The sequence below is a fragment of the Diadema antillarum genome, unplaced genomic scaffold (assembly GCF_040938485.1).
Source record: "Diadema antillarum isolate AM-2024a unplaced genomic scaffold, OU_Dant_1.0 seq00000293_RagTag, whole genome shotgun sequence".
NCBI lineage: Eukaryota > Metazoa > Echinodermata > Echinoidea > Diadematoida > Diadematidae > Diadema > Diadema antillarum.
In genome coordinates this window covers 996,639-1,023,267 of record NW_027271319.1, presented here as the reverse complement: position 1 = coordinate 1,023,267, position 26,629 = coordinate 996,639, and the positions used below count along the sequence as shown (strand labels likewise).

The following is a 26,629-nucleotide window of genomic DNA, read 5'->3' as shown; positions in this document are numbered from 1 at the left end:
CTACTTATCTCTGTCGTTCCCCCACTCTCTATCTATTCATCTATCTCTTTCTATCTCTAGTTACCTTTCCATGTATCTATCTATCTGTCTATCTATCTATCTACATGTATCTATCTATCTATCTATCTATCTATCTATCTATCTCATATTCTCTCTAACTCCATCTCTTTTTCGATATATCTTATCCCACGGCTGACTGACCAACTTTCCGCTGCTTCATAGGGTAATCATGGTAATGGTCGGGGATCACCATGACGAATGTAATATTTAGAGCGAACTGATAAAAGTTCCACAAATGAATAATTTGGATGCGGCTTTGGGTAACCATGAAAAAAAGCTTTCATTGAATTCAGAGCAGTAGCACGTGAAAAGTGCATGATCTGTCAGTAATATAATCCTGACAAAAGAGTATTATAATATCTATCACATCTCAGCAACACTGTCCTTCATTTCAAATATCCAGTTGAACAGAAAGAAGCAAAGAAAGGATAGAGAGATAGACAGAGGGGGAGGCAGGCGGACACGGTATAATGTAACACAATTCGATGACCCATCCGTCTACTAATGCTAATACATAAGCTATCTCTGTGCTCACACACACACACATACACACACATACGCACACACGCACACACGCACAAAATGATCAACAAGGGGCGAACAGCACATTCTTTTCTAATGCTTTGTACGATGATATGATATCACACTCAAGTGCGATGCGCCCTCCATTAGTTTGCCATCGCCCGTGTCAAGCGAGTCTTGTCGTGGCCTCCGAGACTGAATCAGGTTGTAATGTAATATTTCTGCCCAAATTGGCGTCGCTGGAAAAATCTCTGTCAGGGCTCAGCTCATTATGTGATCTGATTTTCAGTTTTCCCCAGTCATCTTCACTTTATACTGTTGTCAGGACCCCGGTCATATTGTGCTTGCTTTCCGTTTTCCCCTTGCCATTTTCCTGTCTGTCTCCCCCTCAAGGCTGCCAACAGTTTGCTTTCCCTGTCGTTATTGTTATTATTGTTTATTTGTTTGGAGTAGTTTCGTTTTTGCTTTGTTTCTGTTTTTTGCTCTGGACATTTCGTCACCTACCCGGATGATGAATATGCATGGGTTTTATAGCCCAAGGCAGTGACGATGGCAGGGGTGACATGCTTTCGGTGGCAGTTCACGGAGTGGCGTTGTCGGAAGTTCAGCTATTGGTTTCTGCTAGAGTTGATTTTCACTGCCGACAAGCGGTTGCGGTAATTGTGTCATATATATATATATATATATATATATATATATATATATATATATACATATATATATGTATATATATATATATATAGATATATATATATATGTATATATATACATATATATATGTATACACACATATATATATATATATATATATATATATATATATATATTTCACCTAAGCTACACGCAGTTGCAAGACGACTAGGACGTCAAAATAAACTATACAGAATTTTAGTTGTATTGAGATAAATTGATTACTTCCACCTTTTATGGATGGTATACTAAGTAGTTTTGGTTGAGACCTGGTTTTAGGCTTTAACTTTTTTGGGAGGGGGGGGGGCGGGCTGAGATAATGTGAAACTTTTTTGCGAAATATGAAAGAGCTTGTTATTACAAGAGATTTATTTAATGAACATTAGTTTTGAAATGGCTGAGATATCCAGAACAAATCGATCCTCATCAAAGGTGGTACCCATCTTTTATCAGGATCGCTTTGTATTCTCAGCCATTTCAAAACCGTTTTTATCTAATAAACTTTGAATTCCTCTAAGAATGGTATGCTTGGTAACATTTTTCAACGGTTTAACAGTTTCTCGCACCTTGACATCCTCACTTTTTCCTAAAAAACAAGAACAAAAAAGACATATTGAAATGCAGATGACATGTCGGTAAAAATCTTACGTTGTTTGACTTCCGTGCTTCATACGGCATGAAGATGTCGTGGAAATTAAGGGTTTGACAACTCTTTAACAAAATTAAAATCCAAATGCAACCGATGAGTGATTTCCTTTTACGTCCATTTCAATGTTAAATTTCCACAAAAAAATGAAATAAAATATGTTCGAAAACCTTTTTTTTGGTCTTGAATCACATTCATTTCTAGGAGATAATCAAAGTGATTAAGGACATTGACATCTTTCCACGAAGGATGATGTTGCGCTTGGCTATTAAAACTTCCGTGTAGCAATGAAGAATACTAGATTCTCTTCTTCATGGCTAGTGTTACGTGAAACAAAAATATTAAATTTGAAAAAAAAAATAGTTGATTGATTACCGTTGAACACAACACCCTGCCGGACCGCACCCGAAGTGCAGTACGGTCTGGAAAGGATATACCTATGTAGAAAAGTCCCGTATTTCTATTTTGACGCTTCCCTCACAAAAGTTATCCTAACTGGAGAGAGTGAGAGAGAACAAAAGTAAAAAAAAATACAGATAATAATAGCGCGAAAGATTAAAAAGTCTATTTTTGACGTATCTTCTTAACATTTACTGCGGTTGTAGTCTGTGCAAAAAACGTAACAGGATATAAATAAAGCGAACATTGAAACACTGCACCGTGATATTACTAGTAAAAAGTTATTACAGTGACTAAACTGACTTGATATGGACTTAATAACTAGGATTCCTCGAAATGTCATAGTACCTCCTCTCAACATTTTCTCTCTCTCTTTTTATGAAAATCTTTCTTTAGTATATGCCACGTCGTGTGTGCTATTTTAAAAACATAACAAAGACCAGTTGCAATTTATGTTATTGAAAATGATAAAAAAGGGATGACGGAAGAATGTTTTAAATTGGATATCAGTTCATTTCTTCAACAAACAGAACATTTCCGGTCAAAGAGGAAACACGGGGAGACATTTATATGCCTCTAAATGGTATAGCATAATGTCCATCTTGATGAATATATATATATATATATATATATCCTTCCGGAAATAAATCCTCCTGGTTTCAAATGTACGAGGAATCAAATGATTTTTTCATTTTACCACAGTTTTGGTTACTGAATTCCACTCGGCAAAATTATTTTTATTTCCGCATTTGCCAACGTGCTGTAATTAGACCACTCGACATGACGTCAAGCCCACTATATATAGCATTTGTATTTATAAAATAATAAAAGATATAACATATGTAATATCTATGAATATATGTAACCCTGCACGACAAAACCAACAAAAAGTCGCCAGATATTGATTTTTAGCTAAGAGCATATTCTGAAAGAGCAGACTTTAAGCTTTAAAATGATGTATAACTCAAATCAAACGGACTCTCATACCTTTCTAAATATTGAAAAGAATGCGCACACTCAGGAAAAGTGTGAACTGAGAAAAGGGGCTCTGAAGTACAGGGTTTATTAATCTTTAGCAACCCACGCTCGCTGTGTGATGAATGGGACAAAACACAGGATGTAAACCACTGGAGTAACAACAATGAAGGAATTATCAGATTAAGCTGAAATTGAGCATGCTTTATCAAAACACTCTGTCCATGATTAATGCTAACTTTCAAAGCAGTAACGTTATCCTTTCTAAAGTTATTAGAATTGAAAGTGAAGAGAAAGTACAGGTAAGTACAAGTTTTTAAGAAATGAAAACGGGACTCTAATGAAACACCTCATCGCACTATTCTAAAAAAAAGAATGTTTGAGAAAACTGCTAAAAAACACACTTTCCTGGTTGTTTTATGATCCAAAATTTTAGCATAATGTAGAAGATGATTTCCTCTTTCAGAAAATTTGAAAAAGTCAAGATGGGCTTGATTGACCCATTCACCTATTCTTAGTCCTCACACAAAATCAGAGCATGGGACTTTTTGTTCATTTTGTGATGAACGGTCACATATATATGAAGAGTTTGTTTGCAAAAACCGATAAGTCCATTTTTTAAGATTTTGAAGTACGGTCTCTGTGATAAAGTACAAAATAATACCTTTTAAATGATATATTGGTCACTACATATAAAGGTACATTTTTGAAGTTATGGTCAAAAGAAGCAAAAAAAAAATCTTATTATTGTCTTGACCTTTAATTGCAAATATCTCCATATGGCAAATATGGACTTATCGGTTTTTGCAAACGAACTCTTCATATCTTTATACATATAATATGGGTGTGTGTATATGTGTATGTGTTTTTTTATGGATATTCGCTTCCTTTGTACATTTTGGTGTTTTCATATTTCTGTCAAGGTCGATGAAATTCTTTATTCATTTTATAAGACTTGCCAGGGTGGTTATTTGAGAGGATTATGTACAGGTTCCCCTCCTCTGAAATGAGTGAGTAGACATGTAGCAGACAAAATAGAGAAAAAAAAATGTGCTATGAATGATAATACGTGTATTCATTAACAAACATTATAACAACAATATAATCCATTAGTTATTTTAGGAATGAACTATAATGATGAAGAAAATGATTACATTTTGAAGGCACGCTACGGCAATGAAAACAAAAAATGAAAGTGGAAACTTCACTTTGATGGCGGTTAGAGAAACAAAAACAAAAAAAGTCATTCAAGGGAACAAATTTCAGAAGTCAAAATATCAAATTAAAGAAGGAATACGTTACTAATGTGATTAGTTTAACTTTTGAGCGGATGTGAGTAGTTGCAGTTGTACAAACAAATAGAGTTAAATTAGAAGATGTTGAAGAACTATTTATGGGGATGAAGTGTTCGGGTGGGTTGTTCAATTTGTTCCTTATAACTGCCGAATACGTCATTGCAGGTTTGAGGAAGTGCAATTCATAGCTATTAAAAACACGGTATATGAGGGCGTAAAAAGTGGAGTAATAGTAAAATATTTTGTTATAAAAGAGAGTTCTGTACTCTTTTTCGGTACACATCGAATCAGCAGAAGTAGGACTTTCATCACGATCAGGCTGACACTTTCCAAGTGACTTTAACTTCAAAACATCGCTTCAAGCAATCCTCACCTCGCTTCACACAATGGCGAAAACGCTATTTGGATTTGGTAATGTACTTTTCTTCTAAACAGTTCCAGTATGATAAATAGTGCATACTGAGTATTCCACGCTACACTAATGCTGAAGAGGTGTATGATATCCAAATTCACTAGTCCAATAGAACAAATAGACTGAGGGTTCATGAGGGCTAAATGTACTCTGGTAGCGGACGAAAAAAAAAAGCATTTACGACAATCTTAATCATTTTTTTTTCCGGTAAACAAAAAAAATGTTGGTTTTTAAACTTTAGATAGAAAGTCAGAGAATACATAATAATGGTGCACGACCCTTTACTACCAAGAAAAGCTCAAATATACAGCTGTACACACACACACACACATATATATATATATATATATATATATATATATATATTCGTTTATCTGTGTGCGGAATAATGTTGCGTTTATTTTAATAACAATGGTAATGATAATGACTTTGCAAAAAAAAAAATAAACAAAACTTAAACTTGTACGGAGCTAGAGAAACTCTTTGATAGAAACATCTCTTGAGAAATTCAGATGATTTGGATCCTTTAACAGATTTTTTGTTTTGTTTTGTTTTTGGGGTTCTTACCATACGTACGAAAATCCGCTTTGTACGTTTATAGATTGATACGTGTCCAAACCAGAATTATTTTCGAATAAAAAGGACAACAACAAAAAAGGAACAAGATATATATATATGTATATATATATTTTTTTGTTTTTTTTTAATGAAGAAAGAAACGAAACGATGGAATTTCTTCTCTTTTACTTGAAAAAAGTATTTTGGATCTTAAAGGTATTGTTTACCATTTGCAGCAGTGATTAAATAAATGTTTGAGTTATCATATTTGACGCATAATTATGTGTAGGTCAGTTGTATCACAAAACATGTTACCACGAAAAATAACAATAAAGCCTAAAATATAAGGGAATATCACTATTCTTCTCAGTGAGACATAACTGTACAAGGTTTATTTCAAAAGGTATTGTATAATAACTATTGTTTACATTGTGCATATTTAATAATACTTAACATTGATTGTACCTATTAGCATTATTACATTGAATTTTTGTCTATCCATAACTCACATTGAATTACTAAAGCTGGGTTTGTGTTTCATCTGGACATGATAAATAATGCCTTGGATGTATCCATGAGTCTGTACCTATCGAAGGAGATGCGAACATTGCAGGAAATGTAATAATAATAGCTTTCCATTTGCCATTTGTTACAGGGCTGACGATTCTAAGAGTATTTGTCCTGTGTATATTGTCAGGTTATTTCCTGAAAACAACCGAGTGCTTTCCAACCCAACGAACACCACTCTCGTGTGAACAGTGGAATGATTTGATGTCATTATTGCATAACAATGCCAGGGTAAGAATCTCATATCCTACATGTATTAATCATTAATTTTGTTGTTTTCGACAATACAGACATCAGTGTCTTGTGATGTTAATGGCTTAGTTGTAAAGTGTGGAATCAAGATCAATAAAGAAAAAAAAAATATGACTCAGCTTAAACACTAGATAAGATATTGGTCACACGTACACGTCTACTTGAATTTTTGCGATCGACATGTGGTACCTAAATGTAAATTTGGGAAGTAATGAATGATGAATCTGTTTGTACATTGTATACAAGGTGTTCTTAATTATATGATGTAATATCCTAAGAACTAGTGTTGCTGGTGACATTACCATCTGATCCAGATACTATCCTATCTTAAAATGAAATTAGAGATCCTAAGCGCATGTATTGCAAATAAATTTTGCAAATAGCAGCTACAAATTTAAAGGTACTCTTTACCATTGGGGGGCAGTGATTTAAAAAAAAAAATGTTCGACTTATCACTATAAATGCATATGTGTAAGTCAGGTGTATCACAAAACATCCTACGATATCAACATTTTGCAATAAAGCCTAACATTGAAGGAGATATCACTATTGTTCTCACTAAACCATAATGTAGACAGTTTAGTCTAGAAACAATTCTATTATAACCTTTGTTCACATTTTATGCATTTAACAACACTTAACACTGATTAACTTTTATACACTGGTTGCTTCTATCCCTAACTCACATTTTAGAACTATTTTGAAGCACCAATCCTGGATTTTGTGTTTCATCTGCAAATGATAAATAATGCCTTCAAGTAATATGCATTTAGTTGTCATCAAGCAATACATGTTCTTGCTTTTCGTCATGTCTTTCACAGAGTTCCTATGGCTGTTTTCCGGAACATCGTCCTGAATGCCTTCCCGCAATAGCTAATTCACCAATCGCTGGATCACAGGAAGAGGTAAAATTCCTTGTTAACCGGCCCTCTTTGTGGCAATGAGTCAGACGTGCACAAAATTTCACACACATACCTATTGGCAAGATATTCATCTGCCATGCAAAGGGTTAAAGTAAAAAAAAAAACCAAAAAACAAAATATAATGAGGATTGACTTTAATAAAGCAGCAACATTTGTAGAACACATCAGTAAAAGTTTGAGAAAAAATCAGACACTTGATGCGAAAGTTATGAATTTTTAAAGTTTTTGTGTTGGAACGGCTGGATCAGGAGACTACTTGGGTTGATGACATCATGTGTGGACAACGATATAAAGAAAATTCAACATCTTTTTTACTTTTCTTGCGTTATGAAAGAGCAGGGGGGAGGGATAATTTCTGCCCTTAACATATTTCAGTATGAAGTTAATGGAATGGGTCATTCTAGTGAAAAATGTTTGTTTTGGATTTTTTTCTTTTTTTTGGGGGGGGGGGGGGAATTCTCTTTATATTTTCTTTCACTCAATCCACATTTTTCTTTGGGTTTTGGTTTCCTTTAATCTATGATTACTATTAAATTTACAATCGTATTGCTTGACCCTGTTTTACAGATACGATTTCTTTTTATGATGAATTGAATTTAAATTTTATAAACTTCCAATGTAAATATTTCCTAAAGGCAATAAAATCACTAGCTGCCTATTTTGTTTTCATTTGACAATGAATCGCAAAGAGTGATTTCTTTCCATTCTTAATCTCAATAAGAATTGCTCAGTATGATTTTTTTTGTATTCCTAGAAGGTAATGTAACCCATAATGATTTTCCTTCCGTTTTGAGTTTAAATGTGACCCTGCATCACAAAACAAAAAACAAAAAGTAGCCAGAAAAGGTTTTTTTAGTTAAGAGCAGATTCTGAAAGTTAGAGCAGACTTTATGATGAATCACTCAATTCAAATGGACTCTCACTTTCCTTATCTAAATATATGGAAAGACACCACACACCATGGAAAAGGTTACCCGTTCCACCTGTTTTGAACCCTCAGACAATACCAGTGTGTGCGAATTTGTGTTGTTTTGTGATGTACGGTCACTTATATTTCAGAGAAACAGCAAGCAGTTCTGTTATTACACGACGATTTGCTTTTGATCAAACATTTTAGCAAGCAAATCACTCCTACCTTCTTCTTTTTTTATCTTCTTCTTCTCTGATATGCTACTGTCCGATGAAGGTGAATACGATGGCTGTGTTGCTGCAAAAACTTGAAGGCCTGAGAAAATACTATACGATCCTAAAAAATCGTACCACAGAAGATATTAAGTTCATACTTGCGCTAACCATCGACTCTTTGCAGGTGAGTAAACCCAGTAGCAAAAAATATGATTTACAGATGTATCTTAAAGGCATACTTTACCATTTGCAGATGAAACAAAAATTCAGCATTAGTGCGTTAAAATAGTTCTAAAATGTGATTTAGGGATAGAAACAGCCACTGTAAAAAAATTGAATCGGTAAAATCGATGTTAAATATTGTTAAATATACAAAATGTGAACAATAGTTAAAATAAAAATGTTTCCAGATTAAACCGTCTGCATTACGGTTTATTGAGGAAAATACAGATATCTCCTTATATTTTGGGCTTTACCGCGAACAATTTATATGATAGGATGTTTTGTTGTACAACTGACCTACACATATGTATTGAATGTCATATCTTGAAAAGTTTTTAAATCACTGTTACCAAAGGCAAACAGGACCTTTAATTTCCGACGTATATAAATACATCATTTGGTCATTCTTAAGGAAGAGAAGCGGTGGTGTTATAGATACTTGTCTTTCCTAAATCTCTCCATTTTTCTTAGTTTTAATTGACCCTTTCAGTGGCAAGCTTTACACACATGTTTGTTTGTGTGTGTGTGTGTGTGTGTGCGTGTGTGACTTTTTGAATCATTTTAGTGAGCTTTCAAAGTAACGTGTTTTTTTCATATGTTTTTTTTCCTCAACTCATTATCAGATTGAACTTAACCAAACACAGACGACGACACAACTAAACTCAACTACCACGGAATGTACTGTCACGGAGGAAGAACTTCGTACTAACTACTGTGCTTATGTCGTGGAAGTGAAGATAGCTGTTAGGGAGCATTTCTGTTAAAGCGAGAATTAGCATACAAGCATAAAAAAAGTACGTATTCATTAATGGAATAGTATATTGATGTTGGTGATAACTATTTTGTATCTGCTTACCCGGTCGGTAATGGCCGTTACATAATTATATGTATGGCAATATTTGCCCTTTCGCAATATACACTTTACAAGCTTTCCATGAAAACAAAAAATACGTATCGTGTTTTTTTCCTTGTTACTGAGCCTTGTAATTTTAAAGGGATGGTATAGTACTGGTTGAGATGAGGATTTATCTTCTGTCTTTTTTGCGAGACACTTAGAAACCAATTAATGAAATGGTAAATAACATACCATTCTAGAGGAATCCAAAGTTTATTAAATGCAAAACTGTTTTGAAATGACAGAGATATCCAAAAACAAGCTAGAGATGGGTCCCCCATTTAATCAGGATTGCTTTGTTTTGGATATCTCAACCATTCAAATACTAATTTTCACCAAATAACCCTTAAAGGGACTGTACAGAACTGGTTGAGGTAGGGATTCATGTTTGAACATTCCTAAGTGAGATAATGAAAAGCCTCTTATGAAATATGAAAGAGCATGTAATTTTAAGAAGGATTCAATGTTTATTTGATGAAAATTGGTTTTCAAAATGCTGAGATATCCAAAAAAGTGCTAATAATAAAAGGCGACATGCCCCAACTTTATTAGTATCTCTTTGTTTCACTTTGTTTTTGGATATCTCAGCCATTTCAAAACCGATTTTCATCGAATAAACTTTTGATACCCCTTAGAACTGCATGCTCTTTGACATCTCATAGAGTGGTTTCTGAATATCTCACTAAACGTTAAAAGCTAAATATTCACCTCGACCAGAACTGTACACACCCTTTAACCTTCTGCTTGCCACATTAGTTACCTGTCCACGGGTTTGTGTGAGAAATTTGTGCCTGTTTGACTCATTGGCACAAAAGGGTTTAATTCCTCTCAGAATTATATACTCTTTCATATATTTCATACGAGGTTCTTCAATATCTCACAAAAAAAAGTGGAAACCTTAAGCCCCATCTAAACCGAAACTATACCAACCCTTAAAGGGACTTGTATAGGTTGTTCTCGTATCATTCCAACATTATCGTTAAACATTTAAAATCATGTATATAATGTATTGGGGAATATTACAAAATCTCTTCATGTCGTATCCTTTGAATGAAAGTTGGTATATGATACACGCAGCAATGTAGCAAAATACCGTCTAAGAATCGAAATATTGTACATGTTGAACCGTGATGGTTATGATTACGGCTCATTATGCCATTTAGTATCTGAGACCACTGACGTTTTTTTTTTTTCTCTCTCTCTCTCTCTCTCTCTCTGCGAGCCTTCCTATGACGCTGTCATATCATGAAATTTGCAATACTTTTCGTTAACATATCATATTTACGGTCTAAAAATATAAAATACAGGGGGAAAGATCTCTTTAGAAAAAAATGCAATGCGTGTATCTAGTACAACGAGGCATAAATGAGAGAGAGAGAGAGAAAAAGAGAGAGAGAGGATAAAAGACGTTTATTCAAAGGAAATAAGGGAACTATTTTTAAGATACAGCGTTGGTGAATCTTTCGAACAAACACAAAATAAACACAAACATTTCCTGTCAAAGATCGTTAGCGAAGATCTGATGACGTTTCTGTAACTGTAAATGATATGCCAAAAAACAAAATGTACCTTGATAAAAAAAAAGAAATTAATGTATTGACTGATGACCTAAATTTACATTTACTGTATTACTGAGTGTTGACGAGAGAACAGATAATTCCGCTTCACTCAAACTCATTTTATTTCCTTTTGTGCAGCGATGTGTAATTCAAGCACTCGACATGAAGTGAAGCGTACTTTACAGTTAAATGTTATATGTATATTTGACCGTGCATAACAATTATCAGCAAACTACCTCAAGCTTCAATTTTAAGTAAAGACTCAAAATAGGTGAAATGGGACAACTAACTCGATCTTTATTTTTGTATTATCATTATCTTTTGTAAGGATTAATTCATCTTCTACATAGAATTAAAGCTTGGGATCATAAAATGAATTCGAAATTGTTCTTTTTTTTTCTTGTTCTAAAAGAATACGCAAAATTTCAGTTTAACGTGTTGATCTCTTAACTGTGTTTTTTCATCCCATTCATCGCAACAGCTTAGTGAGATTATAAAGCATTTGAATTTTATGGACTCATACTTTCGAATCTTCTTTTCTCAATAGACACTTCTGCCGTGTTTGTACTTTTTTCATTATTAGGTTGGAAAGGATTTATACATGATATGATGTGATACAATAAGAATGATATAATATGAATTTAGCTTCCTTAATTTATCACTATAATGCTTATTTGTATGACCCCTCCTCCTGTACAATGTACCCCCTTTATATTGATTATTCATGTTGAGATTTTTTACTTTTATGTACACTGTGCATACTTATATCGTTATTTATCATGTTGAAATAAAAATGAACTTGAGACCTATAATCGATCAATATCTGTGTACGTCTTTGAATGTAGGCTATAGTTACACACACACACACACACACACACACACACACACACACACACATATATATATATATATATATATATATATATATATATATATATTGACATCAAATCTTGCACATTAATAGACGTGGCTGGTGTTGGGTAGCACCCCTTTAATCATCGAGCTTTCCGGCGAAAAGCCCTTCTTCAGGATCTATACAGTCAATGACAACAACGTATAAATAAAATCAACCTAGGTATAAAATCATACTAAACTCAACTAGCCTCATATACTATACATTTCAAAATATACTCAACATAAAACATACCTCAATTCAGCGCATTTTATAACAAAAAACAAATCAGCATACTATTAGTAAATACAATCGCAAAACAAAACTTACTGTGTTGGTGCTGAGTGTGGTCTTATAGTGTTGTCTGTGTGAAGATTGTGGTCGGGTGTATCTTATATGTATTTGTGTATATGGGGGGAGGGGGCGTTCCTGTACTAAGGCTCGTTCTCAATAATCAATCAAAAACTACCAATACTCAAAAATTTTCACCATCCAACAATGCAGAACAACTTCCAAATTACCATTACAATTTCTACATATTAATACACCTCTTGTAATACATACAAACATACATATCCGCATACATAATATAATTTATACACATGAATCTATTTATCCAAATACTTACATACTTGCAGCCACGTTACTTTAACTACAGTTCAACTTTCCCAAAATACATATACCATTATTACATTACCTATTATATATCTACCTACATTTACATCAATCACTAATTCTATCTAACTAAAAATTATTCTAACCTTCTCAAACAATAACATATTTATCATATACTAACATTCAATTAATCTAACAAATATTGTAATAATCTAAAAAATAACATATTTTTATACACTAACATTCAATTAATCTCCTCTCATCTATCTCTATATACTACACCCACATACATCTATTCAATACTTTCCCATGATTCAAAAACAAAATATATATACAAACATACATACTTACATTTATTTCTACAATTACTCATACATATCTGACAATCAGTAGAAAAAAGAAAAAAAGAAAAAAAAGACATTAAGGTTCTATGTTAATTCCGTTTGGGTGGAGGGTTTTTAACTTGTCAATCCAAAAGGATTCTCGGCGTAATGTTGTCGTGTGTGATTTGCTCTCGATAGCTTCGATGGCTGTAAGTTGTAGGTTGGATAATGAGTGTGAGGGTAGGTTGAAATGTTTGGTGTATGGGAGTGTTTTGTGATGTGGGTTGTGGTAGTTACGTATTTCTGATAGTGTGTTGTTGATTCTTGTGTACAGTGTTGTTTCTGTTTTCCCGACGTACTGTTTATGACAGAGTAAGCATGTTAGGAGGTATATGACGCATGTGGATTTGCAGTTGATGTGTGAGGAGATCTTGAATTGTCTACCTGTGGTTGTGCTTTGGAATGTTGTAGTTTCTACGATGTGTTGGTGAAGGTTACATTTTCGTGAGTTGCAACGGTAGAATCCGTTAGGTTTGTGTGATGGCGTGCTGGGGGAGGGGTCTTTGGCCCGAACTAAGAGGTCTCTTATTGTGCGTCCACGGCGGAAGGAGATGGTAGGGGGTTTGGGGAATAATTCCCGGGTGTTGTCAGATTGTTGTAGAGTCTGGTGGTGTTTGTGTGTGATGTGAGGTAGTTTGGCAGTGGCAGGCGAGTATGTGATTGGAAAGAATATGTCCTGTTTATGTGTGTCGCCTCCCTTTCTGTAGGAGAGAAGTTCATCACGTGGTGTGTGTCTTGCCCGTGTTATCTGGTTGTGGACCATTTGTTTGTTGTAGCCTCGTTGGATGAAATGTTGTGCGAGTTGTTGTAGGTGGTGTTCCAGTGACTCTGTGTTTGAGCATATCCGTGTGACGCGTAGGGCTTGGCTGTAGACAATACCCTTGAAAGAGTGTGCTGGGTGACAGGATGTGGGGAGGAGGTATGTGTGGGTGTCAGTGGGTTTGGTGTAAAGTTCTGTGTGAAGTTGTGAGTCCGCGTGTTTGATTGTGACGTCGAGAAAGTGTGTTTGTTCGGGTGAGGAGTCAAACGTGAATTTGATGGTTGGGTGTATGTTGTTCATTTTCTCTTGGAGTGATGCGAGGGAGCGGGGGGAGCCGTTCCATAGGAAGAAGATGTCATCAATGTAGCGTCGCCATGAAGTTTTGAGGAGAGGAGGATTTGTCAACGATAGTATGGCATGTTCTACTTTGCCCATAAAGATGTTGGCGTATGTGGGGGCAACCGGGGTTCCCATAGCGGTCCCTTGGATCTGTAGGTAATGTTCACCATTAAATGAGAAGTTGTTGAGTGTGAGTACGAGATGGAGGAGGCGGAGGAGTTGGTCTGTCGGTGGGTGTGTATTTGTTCGGGTGTTGAGTGCTTCTTTGCATGCTTGCATGCCTTCTTGGTGGGGTATGTTTGTGTACAGCGATGTGACGTCTGCAGTGACGAGGAGTGTTCTTGAGGAGAATGGGGTGTGATGTGTGTTGATGTCGAGAATGTGGTTCAGGAAGTGGGTTGTGTCTTTTAGATAGGATGGCAGTCGTTGTGCGAGTGGTCTGAGGTGAAAATCTAGGAACCTTGAAATTTCTACAGTAGGGCAGGAGCAGCCAGATACGATAGGGCGCCCTGGGTTGTTTTGCTTGTGAATCTTTGGGAGGAAATACAAGCTTGGGCATACTGGGTTTTTTGGTACCAGATACCTTTTTGTGTCAGAGTCTACATCTAAAGACTGGACTGCATCTTTCACTTTCTGTAAGTGTTGTGGGGTGGGATCCGCAGGGAGTTTTTTGTATGTGGTACTGTTTGATAATTGTCTGTCTCCTTCTGCAATGTAGTCATTTGTGGACATTATGACAACCGCCGAGCCTTTATCAGCTGGTTTGATGATAATATCCTTCTTTGACTTCAGCGCCTTCAGTGCTTCCCGTTCATCCTTTGTGAGATTATCAATGTGTCGCGATGAGTTATATGATTTGGCATTGTCCTCCATTTCTGACTGTATATTGCTGAGGTAGACACTCAAGTGGGGGTTGGTGATTGGAGGTGACCACATATTTGCTGGTTTTGGTGGAATGAACGTGTTTGTGTTGTCTTGTGTGCCGGGGTAAGTCAGAGGGCTGGAGGTGTTAGCGTTATCGTTTTCTTTATCTCTTTGATCTGTGCTGAAATGGGCTTTCAGAGACATTTTCCGTTTAAACGATTCAAAATCTTTGTTGATGGATTGAACGTCAACCTGAGGGGGCGTGGGACAAAATTTCAGAAAGCCCATTTCAGCACAGATCAAAGAGATAAAGAAAACGATAACGCTAACACCTCCAGCCCTCTGACTTACCCCGGCACACAAGACAACACAAACACGTTCATTCCACCAAAACCAGCAAATATGTGGTCACCTCCAATCACCAACCCCCACTTGAGTGTCTACCTCAGCAATATACAGTCAGAAATGGAGGACAATGCCAAATCATAACTCATCGCGACACATTGATAATCTCACAAAGGATGAACGGGAAGCACTGAAGGTGCTGAAGTCAAAGAAGGATATTATCATCAAACCAGCTGATAAAGGCTCGGCGGTTGTCATAATGTCCACAAATGACTACATTGCAGAAGGAGACAGACAATTATCAAACAGTACCACATACAAAAAACTCCCTGCGGATCCCACCACACAACACTTACAGAAAGTGAAAGATGCAGTCCAGTCTTTAGATGTAGACTCTGACACAAAAAGGTATCTGGTACCAAAAAACCCAGTATGCCCAAGCTTGTATTTCCTCCCAAAGATTCACAAGCAAAACAACCCAGGGCGCCCTATCGTATCTGGCTGCTCCTGCCCTACTGTAGAAATTTCAAGGTTCCTAGATTTTCACCTCAGACCACTCGCACAACGACTGCCATCCTATCTAAAAGACACAACCCACTTCCTGAACCACATTCTCGACATCAACACACATCACACCCCACTCTCCTCAAGAACACTCCTCGTCACTGCAGACGTCACATCGCTGTACACAAACATACCCCACCAAGAAGGCATGCAAGCATGCAAAGAAGCACTCAACACCCGAACAAATACACACCCACCGACAGACCAACTCCTCCGCCTCCTCCATCTCGTACTCACACTCAACAACTTCTCATTTAATGGTGAACATTACCTACAGATCCAAGGGACCGCTATGGGAACCCCGGTTGTCCCCACATACGCCAACATCTTTATGGGCAAAGTAGAACATGCCATACTATCGTTGACAAATCCTCCTCTCCTCAAAACTTCATGGCGACGCTACATTGATGACATCTTCTTCCTATGGAACGGCTCCCCCCGCTCCCTCGCATCACTCCAAGAGAAAATGAACAACATACACCCAACCATCAAATTCACGTTTGACTCCTCACCCGAACAAACACACTTTCTCGACGTCACAATCAAACACGCGGACTCACAACTTCACACAGAACTTTACACCAAACCCACTGACACCCACACATACCTCCTCCCCACATCCTGTCACCCAGCACACTCTTTCAAGGGTATTGTCTACAGCCAAGCCCTACGCGTCACACGGATATGCTCAAACACAGAGTCACTGGAACACCACCTACAACAACTCGCACAACATTTCATCCAACGAGGCTACAACAAACAAATGGTTCACAACCAGATAACACGGGCAAGACACACACCACGTGATGAACTTCTCTCCTACAGAAAGGGAGGCGACATACATAAACAGGACATATTCTTTCCAATCACATACTCGCCTGCCACTGCCAAACTACCTCACATCACACACAAACACCACCAGACTCTACAACAATCTGACAACACCCGGGAATTATTCCCCAAACCCCCTACCATCTCCTTCCGCCGTGGACGCACAATAAGAGACCTCTTAGTTCGGGCCAAAGACCCCTCCCCCAGCACGCCATCACACAAACCTAACGGATTCTACCGTTGCAACTCACGAAAATGTAACCTTCACCAACACATCGTAGAAACTACAACATTCCAAAGCACAACCACAGGTAGACAATTCAAGATCTCCTCACACATCAACTGCAAATCCACATGCGTCATATACCTCCTAACATGCTCACTCTGTCATAAACAGTACGTCGGGAAAACAGAAACAACACTGTACACAAGAATCAACAACACACTATCAGAAATACGTAACTACCACAACCCACATCACAAAACACTCCCATACACCAAACATTTCAACCTACCCTCACACTCATTATCCAACCTACAACTTACAGCCATCGAAGCTATCGAGAGCAAATCACACACGACAACATTACGCCGAGAATCCTTTTGGATTGACAAGTTAAAAACCCTCCACCCAAACGGAATTAACATAGAACCTTAATGTCTTTTTTTTCTTTTTTCTACTGATTGTCAGATATGTATGAGTAATTGTAGAAATAAATGTAAGTATGTATGTTTGTATATATATTTTGTTTTTGAATCATGGGAAAGTATTGAATAGATGTATGAGGGTGTAGTATATAGAGATAGATGAGAGGAGATTAATTGAATGTTAGTGTATAAAAATATGTTATTTTTTAGATTATTACAATATTTGTTAGATTAATTGAATGTTAGTATATGATAAATATGTTATTGTTTGAGAAGGTTAGAATAATTTTTAGTTAGATAGAATTAGTGATTGATGTAAATGTAGGTAGATATATAATAGGTAATGTAATAATGGTATATTTATTTTGGGAAAGTTGAACTGTAGTTAAAGTAACGTGGCTGCAAGTATGTAAGTATTTGGATAAATAGATTCATGTGTATAAATTATATTATGTATGCGGATATGTATGTTTGTATGTATTACAAGAGGTGTATTAATATGTAGAAATTGTAATGGTAATTTGGAAGTTTTTCTGCATTGTTGGATGGTGAAAATTTTTGAGTATTGGTAGTTTTTGATTGATTATTGAGAACGAGCCTTAGTACAGGAACGCCCCCCCCCCCCCCCATATACACAAATACATATAAGATACACCCGACCACAATCTTCACACAGACAACACTATAAGACCACACTCAGCACCAACACAGTAAGTTTTGTTTTGCGATTGTATTTACTAATAGTATGCTGATTTGTTTTTTGTTATAAAATGCGCTGAATTGAGGTATGTTTTATGTTGAGTATATTTTGAAATGTATAGTATATGAGGCTAGTTGAGTTTAGTATGATTTTATACCTAGGTTGATTTTATTTATACGTTGTTGTCATTGACTGTATAGATCCTGAAGAAGGGCTTTTCGCCGGAAAGCTCGATGATTAAAGGGGTGCTACCCAACACCAGCCACGTCTATTAATGTGCAAGATTTGATGTCAATAGATTTACTGTTCTTGCACCGCCCGCCATGTTGTTGTTAAGTCTTTTGATGTCAGTATATATATATATATATATATATATATATATATATATATATATCGTGGCATGGGGGTCAAAACATTTTATCTAAAATGTTGGTGAAAATGACTTTTTTTTTTTGACTAGTGGTCAGATAATCAGATCAGTAATGTCCTGTCCAAATCCCAGCTGACTTACCCCCAAAATAAAACCACCACGGCATGTGAAAGGAAAGACTCTCCGGACCCATTTGACATTTTGTAGATACGAAGTCGTGTCGACCCAGCGACGATATATATGTATAATATGACATAACATGATATAACATGTATTATGATAATAATATGATATACTAATATAACATGCTATAGTATAATATAATATGATAATTATAATACAACATAATATGATATAATATGATATGATATAATAAAAAAAAATATTTATCTACAAATACATAATGGTCGCAGCGACTACGGATTACAATTTCAAATAATTTGATTATTAAAAATGTTAAAATCACACAATTAAAGGATTTAACTTGCTGCGTCTTTCCTTTTGTTGTCTTACTTTTTTATTAAAATCAAAGCCGACATTGTACAAAGGTTTGAAACAATGAATGCACCAGATACTTGAAATTCAATTCTAATTATGCATAAATTCCTAAACCCTTCATTTCGGCCCGTCACTACGCTTAGAAATCTGATTTTCAAATGATTGGACCATTCAATGAGAAAAATTTCACAAATATCACATTATGTTTGTGTGGGTGTGTTTGAGTGTTTTGTTACTTTAGATAAGTAGCCAATGTTTCATCATACTTTTTTGATTGAGAAGTGTCAAAATATTCCACGAAAAATGTGCCCAAATCGATGCATTTCAATATCTCCCCATAACGTCATCCTGCTCAGTCGCGATTGCTGTGCTTCAATTGTCAAATAATTTAATCAGGAAATGAGAAGATCAGGTAACAGTTAGATGGAGAGATAGAAGGAGAGAGGGAGAGAGAGAGAGAGAGAGAGAGAGAGAGAACGCGAACGCGAAGAGGAAACAACAACAACAACAACAACAACAACACAAATCCATCGTTAGACATTGACTTTGAATTTGCAATTAACCTGGAATATTTGACACTGATTTCTCAAGAAAAAAACAACAAACAATTGTTGTTTTCAGAAAGCTGCATTGCGCAGCGTTGCTGTGATATTTATTCACCCAACCGGTAAACTACACGCTTTTTTTTTCGTTTATTGATTTCTTCTTTTTTTCAGAGATTAGTCATGAAATCAACGCCTATCGAAGAAACAAAATAAAAAATGAATGAAGATGACCTCAGCAAAAGAGATCACAAGAGATCAAACGAAAGTGACTTGGTCAAGAGTGACGTTGCTCACAAACGTTCTGACATTCTTTTTCCCTAAAGGGTATGCAGAGAGAGAATAACGGATTGACCAATAATAGTCTTGAGAGACTCCGTGACCAATCATGGGGAAGGGTTATGCAATATCATAATACTTCGAGAAATTAACCAATTAGCAAAAAAAAAAAAAAAAAAACCCAACAACAACAACAAACTCCACACTGACAAAACAATGGCGAAGGTAGGTATTGGTCGTGATTGGGAAAAAAAGATAAGCCTTATCGGCCACGACAGCTCACTGAAGTAGCAGTTTGAGACTTGACAATGTGGGTTTCCTACCGAGTTGTCTGTCGACAGATTTAACGCATTATGAACGCAGATGGCGCTTGTCGACAACAGTTTCAGGCACGTTCGCGCGAATCTTGCAGGACGGTGACGCAAACAGTAAATCCGCAGAGCCTGCGATCACTAACTAGGCTGATAGCCTTGAATTTTGAGACCTTCATAGTTTGAAAAAGATTCAGGATAAAAGAAGGAGAGGAGGGTGAGGGTGATCTTGAAGATTAATGTCGTCAATCCACGGGTAAAAAAATACTAATAATGGTAATAATGATTGACACCTGATTTCTCCCAAACGTGAAACGAAATACTTTGGGTCGATTATGTATTGTCATCTAAACATCAACGAGGAAGTTCTTTTTTCCCTTTGTTTCTCCTTCTCTTCCTCTCATTTCTTTCTTCTTTCAGATAAAAAAAGCAACAATTTTTTTTTGGGTGATTACGGAGATTTTTCAATGTTTTCCTTGTTACCGAATTCATATCCACCCTGTCTCCCCTAGCGCCCGCAACTGACGTAAGCAAGCCTTAGTGATGATAACAATTTGGGACAATGACTCAATCTGAACATCGAAACGAGACAAACAACGAACAAATCCGAGATAAAAAACAACAAACAAACAAACAAACAAACAAACAAACAAACAAACAAACAGAAAAAGAACAAAACTAACAAAGTAAGAGCTCGATTACCCAGGTCATCACTGCCGGAAGGCCTGATGTCCAAGATACGTCACATTTCCAAGCAACGTTGTTTATATAAATGACATTTATTTTGGCATCGGTGTAATAAATACGACTTTGAATTGCCCACCTATTCCCTACTTAGAAATGAAAAAGGAGATAACGTTACCGCTTATGTCACTTTTACATCCAAGATGAGATGAAACCCTAGACATGATTTAAATGCCTTATTATGTCGTCATATCATTCTATTCTTCAAGTAGCATTGTTTTATTTGCAAAATGATTTTTTTTTTGTTTAGAGTGTAGTCAGATCTTATGGACACATTTGCCTTCGTTGTTTATCTATTTCATAATTTCTTCCTTCCTATACCCCCCCCCCCCCCCCCGACCTTATTGACCTGTGACAGAGGAGGACCAATAATAGTACGGACGGGTCCCTCTTTGTTTTGTGTATTTTTTTTTGTTTGCTTGTTCGCTCGTTTTTCTTTTTTAAAGATGATTTCAGCTTCAATCTAGCGTGCTCTAATCACCTTCCATCAAGTGAATATACATGTGACCTTGGGGACTTGACGGATGATTTACCCTTATCTAGAAACGAAATGAAACAAAAACAGATTTCTGTTGTTGCCCCACTGAGACTGAAATAAAGACAATTATCGAAGCATTATTGTGAGTATTCGAAAGAAACAACGACTAAAAGAAGACATTGAATCGCACAAAAAGCCAATGTTTTCGTTTGAAGAGGAATTGATCTTAAAAATCATACGGACTCAATGAATGTAAAAAAATATATATACATAGAACACATTGGTGAAAATTGAGGAAAAATTGAAAAATCCAATCAAAAGTGTTGAATTAATAATTTTTCATTTAATTCATGCCTCTTTGCTAGATAGGAAGGCTATATGGAATATGGCACAGCACGTGATCTCATGGTTGTGAAACTGCAGAAACAAAACATAAAGAAATTTGCACAAAAATTGACTTTGATTGATAATGAAAGTATACATCCCCTTAACATTGGAAACAGCATTTGCTCTGCCTTTTGAAGTCAAATGCTCAGTCATTATGCTAGAAAACTGAAGAAATGTAGAATTATCTTTATATTTTCTTTACATTGTTCAACTTCTATGACCTCACGACCCCTGTCATTTAGTAATTTTGTCCATTCGGACCCGGTGGCGGCACGAAAACTCAAGAATAGGAAATATAACTTTTGGACATTTTTGATTTTCCTCAAACTTAACTAATGTTTATTAGTATTTAAGTAATATTATCGTAATCATTGGATTCACATAATATAAATTTGGGAGAAAGTCTCCCTTTTTAGGACAGTTTCCATGAATTAGTATATCGAAAAAACAATGCCTGCTCCTGTTACTGTCTTTTTTATTAGGAAAAGTGTAAAACGATACATCCGGTAGAATCCGTGAAGAAATCGTAGACGTTGTTGTGATTGCGTCGTCTTTATCTGTCAGTCTGTCTGTGTCTATGTTTTCGTTTCTCTCTTGATGTGTGTGTGTGTGTGTGTGTGCGTGTGTGTGTGTCTGTGTGTATGTGTCTCCAAAGTAGGACAATGGCAAGGAAATATCACGCCTTACGGGGATTGTTTGATGTGAGGTGTTATCTTGAAGTAGGATCACTTCTAATACGTGGAGATATTGTTGCATGTGTGTAGCAGAGCATAGCTTGCACATCAGCTTCCGCTAAAATGGCCAGTATCCACAGGGGACGGCAAGCTGATCAAAACATATCGAAGAAGAGAGGCAAAACATTCAACGCTTTCTATTCTAGAAAGCTTCTTCTATCTATTCTGTTCTGTAAGAGATAACACGTCTTTCAAGTTTGCTGTGGTTTAGAGTCTGAATCCTGTCTTTCTTTTGTCCTGATTTTTTTTTTTTGCGGTGTCCTTTCTTTGTTTTGTGGCCGTGATGATGTTTCTTTGTGTGTGTGTGTGTGTGTGTGTGTGTGTGTGTTTGTGTGCGAATATTTCCTTTTACTTAAGCAAAGTCCACCTTAATGGTTGTCCTTGCAAAAGCATTAAAGTTCAAGTGACCCCCAAAGATCTGGTTAGCCGTCAAGTCCCTGGATTCAAAAGAGCGATAACCTAAAGACCCATTTCTGAAAGTTTCATGTTAGTTTCAAAGACACGTCGTCCTTTCGGCGCTTCGTGAAATATGAAAACGAACATCACGTGTTGCATCCACATCCCTTAGAAGAGACTAGTCAAAGTTGCTTCGTACGTTTCGAAACCTGGGAGAATGTCCCTATCGATAGAAGGAAAGCGATGATAATGCTTCTGGATGGCAACCATGTGTACACATTATATTCACCCTCTCTTACCTTATTATCATTGCAGCAAGATCCAGTGAAGGGAACATAGATCACTACCTTGCGTCTGAATGGATGAGACTATTTTAATACCATGTCATTAGACGCTAACGAGGCGTTTCGCAGCTTCCGCTAAGTCGTTGTGTCACTTCGGATATACCGCAGTTTTTCTCGAAGTGTCCAAGTTGTGCGTAAACGGTCTCCTTAGAGGTGCGAGTGATCTAAGCTTCAACTCGTTAGCACGTTTTCTCCATAAACAACTCTCCATCATCTTGACATCCGGGATACCATTACGGACAAGTTCGAGGCAAATGAGGTGAAGGAATTCGCTGTAATCGAAAACGGCACAAAAGACGAAATCAGTCCAGAAACTAATGTTCTTTCATTTGCCTTTAAACTTGTCTTATTTGGTTTGTTCTTAACTTTTGCTAGCTTAAGGCGTTCACTGGAAAGGATTTTGTTTTTTGATGCATTAACAATTATATAAGTCAGTTACTCAAAATTCAATTACATACACTTTACTTCTTCGTGATTCAGAAGCCCAGTAAGGAAAGATAATTCTGACCGTTTGAATTTGACACGTTACTTGAGACGCAGTCACTCATATCATTCCAATTTTTGAATCGGCCTTTGATCTGGCGACAAGCAGGCAGAGCGGAGAGATGGCATTAGTAGAATGTGTGGTGACGATTACAAAAACCGTCAAACAATTGCAGATTTGTTGTGCATGGTTATGTGCTGTCCAATGTCCGTTCAGCGATTAGGATGTCTGAAAAGGTACGAATTTCCTTCAGTTTGCGGAAAGTTGCAGAAACTGTCTTCATGGCAAATGCTCCCTTTCATAGTCTATTATCGCAAGTCTTCATCAATGCACGCTCTCATTGCTCCTTATAGCGTTCCCGTAATGAGCGTGCTATGGAAATTATTTTTGTGTCACATTTTAAGAGGGTTAATTGTTATTAGTGTTCCACTTACGGCTCTATGAGGATAGTGAAATATTAAGGTGGAGCATGTGTCTTTAACTCAGTTTTTTTTTCTATGCCTACGTGTTCGTGGGAGACAACGGGTGTGGGAAGAAAATTGTCTAGATCGGATTATATTCTCCCCCGTCAGCAATCTTCATCAACTGGCCCAAATTGCATCTGCGGGCTGCACGTAATGAAGAGGGAGAGGGGAGAGAGAGAGAGAGAGAGAGAGAGGGACGGGGATTATGAAAAGCACCGAGACAATACAATCGGAACAAATATTGACGCTTCCTGTTGCACGGACGTGACGGCAGGGGTAACAAGAATTAAAAACAAAAAACAAAGAACAAACCAAAAGAATGGGCAAAAATTTGATGGGGGTGGGGGGACACGAAACTAACACAAGAGTTTGGCCAAGGGGGGGGGGGGGGGGGGGGTGGGGTGACGGGTATAAAACAGTGATGGAGCAGAGCCCTGATATATATACATGAGTAGATAATGAACAAAAAGCTAATGAATAAAATAATAGATGAATGATGATGATGCTAATGGTTATGATGAAAATATCAAACAACGACCACATAAACAGACACAAGGAAAATGTATTAAAACACTGTGGAAACGTCCCATCCAATAGCAGTATAGTTATGATATAATAATGATAGGACCTTTACTTCAATAAAGTCAAAAAATATACTTCTGAAAAGTGTTCGCGTTCGTGTGTTTATGTGTGGTTGTGTGTTACTTCGAAAGCAATATCTTTTATTCATTTTTTTTTCTATGAATTTGTATTTACTATTTGTTTGCTAATATAGTTTCTTCCGCACAAGACATTTGAAACGTCAAAGCCGATTTCTCGCTGTTTCTCTAGTAGAAGACAATAAATAAAATCAAACGCATTACATCTCGATAATCATTGAATATGCAGAATCATTTAGACCTACATTATGTATGGATATTAGGCATTTACATGTAGTAAATACCAGACTAGTCTCCTTACCGTTTTCAACTATGCTTTATCCCATTCAATCCGTGAATACTCCTGACAACGCTTCTCTCTCTCACTCTCTGCCCCCCTCTCTTTCTCTCTCTCTGTCAACCTGTCTGTCTCCCTTTCTCTCTATCAACACAAGATATCGAGTTGTCGACACTGATCACCTCACGCCCCCCTCCCCCATGTGCCCTGACCCGTGTGTTGGCAGGAGTGATGTTGCGCGTCGTCCAAGGGTGCTCCAAACACCCAGCGAGCCGGGTCTTACCACTACCGCTCTCCCAGGCAGAAAAAAAAAAAAAAAACCAAGAAGATGATAAAAACAAAAGCAAGAGAAGGTACAAAACAAACCAATACCAAAAAAAAAAAAAACAACAGACACAGAATAAGCAGAACAATTGACATAGGAGAAGAAGGTAAAATACAACAATAACAAGTTGAGTGTTTTCCATGTTGACAGCAGTAGGATAAGAAGTCTGCAAGTATTTAAGCAAATGACGTCTAAAACGCGGGAAGCATCATTTTACGCGGGAAGAAGTTGAGACAGTGAAGAACAGAGAAAAGGACTGTATCCCTCTTTTTTTTCAATGAGTGAATGTCCTTTTCTTTTCCACAAAGAGAGGGTTTCTTCTGGTTGCATCACCCAGCAATATATAGACACTGACAGAGCTGAACGTTTTCAATCTTATTATCTCATTATCATTAATACCTTTTTTTTTCGTTTAGGTTCTCTTGTATCGCTCATATGATACATCCGCTATGTCTAAAGTGGGCCGATCCTTATTTAGGCATGTCGACAGAATCAGTTCAGTTCCCGTTTTCTACTGACCGCAGCCTTCGCCTCACCAGTGCGAGCTAGTGGAAGCGATAATTCGACCTTTGCTATCGATCGGCGGGACATCGATTATCGTCTAACCCCAGTGCCACCATGTGGTATCGAATGCGGCTTATCCGAGGAAAGCCGAATAATCGACAAATATGGGTGAGCTAGTGTCGATGGGCTCGACATAATCATGTTCGGCAAGTTTCTTGCGATCGCGAGCCTGAAAAAAGAGAAAGGATGTGGTCTATGAAAAACAACAAGCCCGAACAAACAAGACATAACAGAGCAGAAACTTTTCATTTAATTCAATGCCTGCAGTTTGCTCAAGGAGTAATGCTACCGATGAAATTCATCTTTCACTTTATTCATTGTACACTTCTGCCACGTTTCATGTTGTGCTGATACATTTATAGGAATAATGGTAATGTCGATAATGTTAATGGTTGAAACAGTGATATCATGGCAGAGTTGGTATAGAAAGATTGATGATTTGATAATTAAGAAAATTATACACGCTATTGGTGATTAACCACGTCCCATTTGATTGTTTGATAGTAACTGTATACACAATAAATGCACAATGATTAAAATGAGCAATTAGAAATACAAAGTAGACGTAAAATGTGGTGTGATGCAATGATATGAGATGTGATGGGATGTGATGGGATGGGATGTGATGTGGTGTGGTGTGGTGTGGTGTGATGTGATGTGGTGTGATGCGATGCGATGGGATGGGATGGGGTGGGATGTGATGTGATGTGGTGTGGTGTGATGAGATGTAAT

General features: G+C 36.9%; 2 protein-coding genes across 2 annotated transcripts in view; one reads left to right on the top strand and one right to left on the bottom strand.

Moving 5' to 3' along the window:
* The window catches only part of LOC139730144 (uncharacterized), a 61,985-nt gene extending 46,828 nt beyond the window's left edge, over nt 1–15,157 (bottom strand). Inside the window, exon 1 of the mRNA XM_071641045.1 lies at nt 13,375–15,157. Within this exon, the coding sequence (XP_071497146.1) occupies nt 13,375–15,157 (1,783 nt within the window). The remainder of the gene's footprint in view (nt 1–13,374) is intronic.
* A 271-nt stretch (nt 15,158–15,428) lies between these two features.
* Nucleotides 15,429–26,009, top strand: LOC139730143 (uncharacterized). The gene is made up of 2 exons (XM_071641044.1): nt 15,429–17,004; nt 25,858–26,009. Exons 1-2 carry the CDS (start codon nt 15,429–15,431, stop codon nt 26,007–26,009), a joined length of 1,728 nt encoding a protein of 575 aa, XP_071497145.1.
* Nucleotides 26,010–26,629: the final 620 nt, after the last annotated feature.

What these genes read in the sequence shown, in the direction of transcription:
- LOC139730143 (XM_071641044.1), top strand. Translation starts at nt 15,429, where the DNA reads ATGCCAAATCATAACTCATCGCGACACATTGATAATCTCACAAAGGAT. An exon ending in ATTCCAAAGCACAACCACAG is followed by an intron (nt 17,005 to 25,857) that starts GTAGACAATTCA and finishes TACTGACCGCAG; the next exon opens with CCTTCGCCTCACCAGTGCGA.